Consider the following 8639-nt stretch of genomic DNA (forward strand, 5'->3'; position numbering starts at 1 on the left):
TAATTACACTCACATTCACACGATTACCTATACTCATTCCTCCCCTGATTTCTCCTTATATCTTGAAAGGTCCCAACTTATTACCCGAGCAAACGACGAACTTGAAGTTTTTTCTTTCGACGAATTTAACAGAAGAAACATTTACAATAATGATGAACTGATTTTAATTAATTTAACATTAATTTCCATAACAGTACCTCGAAGCTTCCTAACAAAACAAATACTTTCCCAAACAATTTTTAATCATGTCCTGTTGGTCTCTAAATCTAAGAAAACGTAATGTTGAAATTATAACGATTTTTTGCAATTTTCAGCCCATAATTAAGCAGAAAAAGGCAATAAACAAAATACAGCATCGAAACATTTCGTTGATTTTGAGATTTTGTTTATGATGAACTTAAAAATAATTTTAACACTATTCACTGAGAAAAGAAATCGTAATTAAACTCATGAATTTTATTAATATTTAAGTGACGTTGCAATTGTCTTTTTACCGATGTTGCTTTGTATGCCAGCATGATATGTTGTCTCAAATGAAAAACAGCAATTCACTTCTGGCCTGTAGCGTAAAACGACAAGCGACTAAGACTGAAAGACATTTCCCTTGTTCTTTAAGCCAGATTGTGAACTGGAGCAAACTGAAGCAATATGAACGTGTCTAGCCTTGGTTGCCTCGTTATTGTGAGTTGTGTGTGGAAATCAAGTGCTGAAGGAATTACTTCAAACTACAATGAAACAGACGAGAAAGGTAAGCGGCATAATACACCAGAGGCGTGGTTTTTCATCCCGGCAGTTTTACACTATTAAATTCTACGCCATGTTCCACCCTTATAAAAATGGTTGAAAGATATAATGTCCGTAATAAATAACTGTTGCCCTTCATTAATTTTCTCGATTAGGTTTCGATATTTACGCTAAGGTCACTCGAACAAACCGGGAAACTGAAATCCCTGAAAAACGATTATCATGATCGCATAACTTAAAATTAAAATCTTTGTTTAAAGCAAGCTTAATTAAGGATGTCTTAAAATTCACAAGGCGCAAGCTATCAGCAATAGATTGTTCCTCCAGTACTTGAAAATTTACATATTAGTCAATCAACAGCCTCGTGAAAACAAACAAAATAAAAAAATGGCTGCAGCCGAAAGACATAAATCATTGGAGCTTTTATTTACTTTCATCTGATTTGGATAGTTCAGCCACAGCAAAATAATGAATTTAATTTTTCAGTCTTTCTCCTTCTTTTAACATTTTTAAAGGAAAATAACATGCTGATGCTCATGGAAAATTCGCAGTTAATAGAAACAAACGTTTTCGCATGTTATATTATCCCGTCATAATGAGAGGGTTTATAAGCACTTTATCAATTTAACATTCAGGTCCGCGTATCAGTCAGGACTCTAGCCAAAACACAAATTACTCCTCAACATGTACATGCAGTGAAAAATTACTGATCTAAATTTTAAAGAAAACGACGAAACTTAAAAGTTTGAAAGACATGCTTCGATAGAACCTACGTACTGTTATCTTCAGTTGATTGATGTACAAAGCGTCGGAAGTCGAATTTATAATAAGTAGCAAAATGCTAATTGTGACAACAAAATAAAACAAAGCGTGAAAGTGTGCCGGAGAATTATAAGGATAGAAGATGACAGTAGTTTTTGTCGAAACATGTCTTTGAAACTTAAAAGTTGCGTCGTTTTCTTTAAATTTTTGACTTGCTGCTATCATCAAGACCCTTTGATCCGTAAAATTAAATGGAGACAAGTTCCAAGTAGGTCACATAGCTATTTCGCTTGACCCTATTTCAACCTTGTATCTCTAATGTTTATTAAACGATTAGAAGTAGTTGATATGCTTCTGGTTTGCACAAAATAATCTAACATTAACTATCCCTCCGCGACAGATTCAAAGTACACTGCTGACCTCAACTACACCTACCCAACAAAAGTGATTTTCACCAGCGCCATGCTGTTCACATTCCTGGTGTCTGTGATTGGCAACTCTCTTGTCATCTACGTCATAACCAAACATCGCTCCATGAGAACATCAACGAATTGTCTCATCATGAACTTCGCAATTTGCGATCTTTTAATCACTGTGCTCCTGGCCCCTTTATTTATTACGCAGCTGTACATCGGATACACGTGGTTTGGAGGCACCCTGGGAAAAGTCACTTGTAAAATATTCTCTTTTGTAGGTTCTCTCTTGCTTTTCTGCTCTATTTTTAACTTGGTAGTTATTGCTATTGATCGATATCTTGCCGTCGCTCGACCATTAAAGTATAAATTGTCATCACAATGGGTGGTAAAAGTAGGAATTCCAGCTATGTGGCTTATTTCAGCTTTGTTGTCTTTTAAAGCGGCATACGATGGGGACGAAAAAAGGCCTAAATGTGCGGGATCTGAGAGGAGCGCTCAAGAAGTGTACTCTTCGTTGAGTTGTTTAGTTGTCTCGTTTATCGTTCTAATTGTGCTTTATTCTATCATTTGTTATCGTCTTTGGAGAAGAAACATTCCTGGCGAAGTTTCTAACAATCAGCAAGCGCTTGCTATTCGTACAGCACGAAAGGTCACTGTTTTAATGATATCAGTTGTAATCGTGTTTGTTGTTTCATGGGCGCCTAGTTTTGCTTTCATGCTCTCAGACTTGATTCTTGTAAGTTCCCGTGACGTTTCATCCATCATGCACCACCCCATAGTGTTTTTCATGTCTTTCTGGTTGATATTGAACAGTAGCGCATGTAATCCGTGTTTGTATTTTATATTTATCGAAAGCTTTCGCCACAGTCTGAAATCTGCTTGTTCATGCTTAAGACTTCTCGGACCTAAATCAAGGCCGTGCTGTATTGGACTACAAAGGCGATTTGAAAATGCAGAACTAATGAGGAACAGACATAATTTGAACTCCTTCGTTCAGGAAGAAGGAGCTGTTGAGTTGAGGGCATACTCGTCTTTCAACCACAGAGTCTCGCCGCCTTAGATTCCAGTACACCGTCTCAAGGGGCAAATGGCCCCGAAGGTGAATGTGAATATGAACGAGTTTTTATGAAATGACAGGATTTCCTATTTTGCACGGCAAGAAATATAATGAGGTGGGCTGGAAGTTGAATGAAGACATCGAATTCTTCCCTTCATGCCTGCGATCTCATGTTGCAGGAAAAAAAACAAAAACAAAACACGAGGGAGGCCTGGAGCAAGGCATAGTCTTAAAAGCAAAAGAGTTCGATTACTTGCGTAAGTCTGACATAGCCTGTTCCAGGCTCTCGGTAGTTGGGGACGAGCGAAAAAAAAAGGGGGACAAGAATGGAAAATTTAACAAAGCCCTTCCCAACGATAACGTTTTGAAATCTGTATATACACACATGTCATAAAGAAGGACGCCTGATTGGTTAATCGTTGTCAGACATCACCCACTACGATGGATACTGAATTACTCGTAGTAAAGCCCGAGTCATAAAATTCAAGTTTTTTGGTCGCCAAAAGGGGGTCATGGACCCAGGCGTTCCATGCGTAGTGAGTGGAAACTGGGAACGAGAATGCGACAGCTTGCTTTATCGTGTGCTCGCACTTCGTGAACAACGTAATTAACACATAGAATGCAGTGTTTTGTGAAGAAAATATTGGAAAGAAACAATCCTTATACATTCATCTCACATACGAATCGGAACGGGAAGGTCCACGAATTATCTTGCTTGAAGGCCTGCCAAATAAGCAAAGTTCGTGCTCGTTCTCACGAGATAACAATTGGGTCATATACGAGTTCGGACTACGAAAACAGTGACAAAAAGCTATGACTACTAACCAGAAAACAAACTATGATGCTGAGACGAACACCTTAGATGTTGAATAAATCAAGAATTGTCGTAAGCAGAACTTCGAAGATGAGGCAAACAACATGCAATTGGACAAAGAGGATACTCAACGAAGCCACTTGAATAGTAAATATCTAAGCGCAACTCTTGTGTTAAAATATCCTGATTCTTTTATTTGTTCTTATTGTGTTCAATAAACTCACTTGTAAAGTACGATTTGATATTACGGTAAGAAGCTCGAGTAAACGCTCTTGGAGCGTCTAGTTTATTTTCATCAGCTACTGTGTGTAAGGTTTTAACGTGACTAAGGGAACCAGTAATTAGACGCTCGGAAGCACTAGGAAACCTTTCGTGACTCGTAAGCTCGCGCAGAACGGGTCAGAACAAGGTTTTGGCTATGAAATTGCAACTTCATAATTTTCAGCCGTACTTTGCTATCACATGCTACCCAGGCTTTGAACACGATCTTCGTGACATTGTATCTGTTGGTGACTGCGTTTGGATTTCAGCCATTTACACCCGCTTTCAGTGTTATGTGCATAGGCGACATCTTTCGACCATCTTTCGACATGCCTTCTTTCGACATGCTATGAAAGACCGTTAAACTGTGAAACTGGTAGTTTTTCCGGTTATTAGCGGAGGAAATGACAAGTAAATGATAATTACCTACCTCAAATGGCTGAGGAAGATTTTGGACTTTGCATGCTTCCCTATTTACAGGATGATTCAAGCGATTTAGTGTAGTCGATCAATAGTGACTTCCGTTAGAATTGGGCCGCTGCCGCTTTTCAGTATTCGCAACGTGTAAACATTCAAAACAGTCGACTTATTTCTGCCAGAATGACTTCTTGATACTCCTAACATTAATTTGATGTCAAATAAATCAATCTTTCATCATTACAATTCGAGTTCGACCGTAAAGAAGTCCGTTGCGCTTACATTTTTTGAATAGGCCAGGTTACATAGCAGTTCGAAAGATGGCATGTCGCAAGATGTTCCCTATGCACGTAACACTGAAAGCGGGTGTAAAACAATGTATGGGATTGTACAAAAATGCTATGTGACGAGTTTTCTTCCGATGAAATTTGCATTTCGAATCTTTTGTCGTGTAGATCAGGTACAGCTATATACAGAGCCTGGGTAACCTGTGTTTCTATAGGGGAGAAAAAGTATAAAATATACATGACTGGATTTATGAAAACCGTGTTAAGACTTTGCACCAAAATAGCGGGCATGTTTTTGGAAAACTGGTCAGATACTGTACATAAATATGGGCATGTCGTACTGAGAGCGCTATCTGCCTCGTGTACTCTTAAAAGAAGCCATAACGTGCTTGTACCAGCCGTTGAAGTCACAGCAAATGAGTCGAACGAGCCAAGCAAAGCTGAATTAATTAGAATTAAGAGTGCTTTTAACATGAAATTGGAGTCTTTATACTACAGGCTGAGAAATTTCTGAAATGTGATTGGCTAAGACCAGTAGTATTTAAGCCAAATTTGAAATACTTACATGTAAAAATTACAGCCAGTTTCCATGGTAACTGAAAAATTATTGTTTCTAATTTTAAAACAATGGCGGATAGATTTCCCGATTGTGACGCGAAAGAACTACAACAATTTAAGGAAAATGCAGAAAATTCGAACACAAAGAAAAGCACTAAGACCTGGGTTACTGTTTGGACCACATGGGCTGAAGAAAAAGGATACAGTCCAGACATTGTAAGCCACGAAGCCAAGGAACTTGACGAGATGCTTCAGAAGTTTTTCGCCGAGGTGAGAAAGAAGGATGGTTCAGACTACGAGCCAGACAGTTTGCGGGTAATGATAGCGTCCCTGGACCGTCATTTAAAGGAAGCAAACAGCAGCATTTCCATTGCCAAGGACAGAGAGTTTGTCAACAGTCGCAAAGTACTCGAAGGGAAAGCTCGCTTCCTCCGTGAACAGGGCTACGGCAAACGTCCCCGTGCATCAAAAGCACTAACCACTGAAGATGAAGAGCTGTTGTGGTCCAAAGGGCTCCTTGGCAGCCAGTCTCCGAAGTCCCTAATAACCACAATGTGGTTTCTTTTGACGCAGCATTTCGGATTACGAGGCTGTCAGGAACACCATGACATGTATGTCGAAGATTTTTCATTCACCAAAGACGACAATGGCGTCGAGTACATCACGTACGAAGAAAATCCCACAAAAACGCGTCAGGGCGGCCTTCGCAAAAAAAGAAGAGTGGTTCAGCCGAAAATGTTTGCAACTGGTGGGCCAAGATGTCCAGTCAAGCTTCTAAAGACGTTCCTGTCACACAGACCCGAGGAAATGAAAAACAGTGGGCCATTTTACCTCCCGGTGATTGAGCGCCCTAAGTCTCAAGTGTGGTATAAGCGACAGAGAATGGGGACCCACAGCATTAATTCCTTCATGAAATCTATGGCTCTTCAGGGCGAGATTGAAGGTAAACGGCTCACAAACCACAGTGCACGCAAAACGCTGGTGAAGAAACTCAAAGCTGCCAACCAACCTCGCTCCGCAATTATTGGCGTCACTGGCCATACAAACGAGCGCTCTTTAGCCGACTACGAGGAAGGCGATGAGAATGAACAACGGCTGATTTCCTCAATCATAAGCTCTGACGGTCAGGCAAGCACGTCCAACCAACGCCGTCCTCTTCAGAATGTTGGCCTTTCCTCTGATGTGGAAAACACGCTGATGATGAATGAAGAGCGGTTGACTACAATCAACAATTTCCACGGCTGTCAAGTGACCATCAACTACCAGCTTAGCCAGAAGTTTCCCGAGCCGAGGTGCAGTGTTCCACAGGCAGAATCGATTGCAGATGATTGTTAAACTTTGATTGATGAGCCTATTAAAAACTTTCACTCTTTAGAACTGAGATTTACAGACATTCGAGTACAGTTTCATCACAGTTGTGTGATGTGTGACCATATGTGATGTTTAAGCGACCATATGTGATGTTTAAGCGATCACATGTTTAATCACATGTCATTGTAAAGCCATTCAACTGCGCGTGACTAAATAAAAATATGTGTGTTATATGAAATGCAAAATTTCTTTGCCTTGTAGTATAAACAAAAAATAGCACGGTTTCTTCGGGGTATTTGGGATAAATACCGGCTCGTGATATTTCAAAACTCCCCAAATATCACTCGCCGCGGCGGCTCGTGATATTTTGGTGAATTTTGAAATATCACTCGCGGTATTATCCCAAATACCCCTAGAAACCGTGCTATTTCCTATACAAATCAGCACGAACGTACAGATATCAAAACCGTAGCGGAGAGCTGATCTATAGCTTTCTAAAGGCCTGCATCGTCCCAAATGGACTGAACAAGAGCTTCCTACATCGCGAATTGATTGAACTTCAAACAAACTAGGCCATAATTAGCAGTAAGCGAACACTTAAACATGTTGTCGTTACGTCAATTATCGACCGGAAGCCACGCAAATAAATTTCTTCCGCGCTAGCTAATCACAGACAGTTCTGATAGTTAGCTAGGCCGAGACTGCCTAAAATTGAGAAAACAAGGAAATGCTACTCAGGATCAGCGCTTGACCTAGTGCTCTTCACTCCGTTCGTAGCCATGTTTTGCTCGCATTATCGAGTGGGAAATGCCATATCCAGACTTCAACAGTCTTTAGCGACATCAAAGTTCAGAGCGAATAACACCAACAGCAGCTAGAAATGTCTATTCCACTGCACGTGTAAGCCCTAAATTGATGTGGCTAAAGCTCTTTGCTGTCTATAGCAGGCACAATATTATCTTCACAGTGCAAACGGCTTACCATTATGGGGCTAAATGACGTCCCGTTTAATGCCTCTCAGGACCGCTTAATGTACGATAATGGACGATGCTTGCTAGCAAATCGTTAGACTTGCACCTTCATTGGACTTAATGATGCCCTCGGGCAGACTTCCTTTAGACAGCGGTTATAGAGTGTGTGCATTGTCACACAATAAAAAATTAAAATCAAAAACCATTCTGTGGATAAAGTCAAGAAATTGTGATATTATGGACGATAAATAAAGAAGACAGTTCTCCAAGTTTAAGGTGTGTGCGTTGTCCCAAAGTTGAGATATTCGTCGAAATGTTCCGCGCAAAATTATAGAGCCTAGTATGGAGCCGCCATGTTGGAGGGTCTCCTTAGTCTTCCAATATGGCGGCCGGAAAATGGTGCCGGGTGTAAACATCTGGAACTTACTTTGGCTATCTAGACAATTGATTTTCTGAACCGAACCAAAAAGCAGTTACACAAGCACTTTTCCTAATACTTTTACTCCAAAAATGACTAAAAATCACGAGATAAGTGTATATTTTTTTTCGACAAACGCGATCTTAGCTTCATGTCAGGCACCGTCATAACTCCGAAATTCAAAATGCCCTGGTTTCCAAACGAAGGACGCTATTGAGCTGGAAAGTTGTAAACAGATATAAATTTAGTACCTCTTATGCCTGATGAGGATAAAACCTTTAGGGACTCTTTAGTTTTGTATTTGAGAATTTGATGACGTCACGTGAACACACTCTATAGAACGCTTATCGGTCAGCTCCTTCTCAGAAATTCTGAAATTCAGACGAGTGTAGCCCGACCAAAACACCAATTGAAAAGGAGAGGGCGGGGGATAGCGATAAATAATTTTAAAAAGATAGATAAATAAATGAAACATGCAGCAAGAAGTTCTATACATTTCATGCTAGGTAAGATTTACAAGCTGCTGCCATAGCGAAAGCAAAAAAAATAAATTAATTAATTAATTAATTAAAAAACGCTTGATTCAGTCTTTAATACTGTTTTTATAACTCCAGACATAAACA

At 39.9% G+C, this 8639-nt stretch overlaps 2 protein-coding genes across 2 annotated transcripts; both read left to right on the forward strand.

The window, feature by feature from the left end:
• Window positions 1-1566: 1566 nt before the first annotated feature.
• Window positions 1567-2982, forward strand: LOC145490139 (substance-K receptor-like). Its single transcript, XM_081469249.1, has one exon. The coding sequence runs from the start codon at window positions 1969-1971 to the stop codon at window positions 2980-2982; it is 1014 nt and encodes a 337-aa protein (XP_081325375.1). The 5' UTR covers window positions 1567-1968.
• A 2267-nt stretch (window positions 2983-5249) lies between these two features.
• LOC145489656 (uncharacterized protein KIAA1958-like) lies at window positions 5250-6749 on the forward strand. Its single transcript, XM_081468685.1, has one exon. The coding sequence runs from the start codon at window positions 5386-5388 to the stop codon at window positions 6649-6651; it is 1266 nt and encodes a 421-aa protein (XP_081324811.1). The 5' UTR covers window positions 5250-5385; the 3' UTR covers window positions 6652-6749.
• The last annotated feature ends 1890 nt before the right edge of the window (window positions 6750-8639 follow it).

Source organism: Orbicella franksi, chromosome 6, assembly GCF_964199315.1.
Source record: "Orbicella franksi chromosome 6, jaOrbFran1.1, whole genome shotgun sequence".
Lineage (NCBI taxonomy): Eukaryota > Metazoa > Cnidaria > Anthozoa > Scleractinia > Merulinidae > Orbicella > Orbicella franksi.

Coding starts and splice junctions, on each gene's coding strand:
- LOC145490139 (XM_081469249.1), top strand. CDS start 1,969: ATGCTGTTCACATTCCTGGTGTCTGTGATTGGCAACTCTCTTGTCATC.
- LOC145489656 (XM_081468685.1), top strand. CDS start 5,386: ATGGCGGATAGATTTCCCGATTGTGACGCGAAAGAACTACAACAATTT.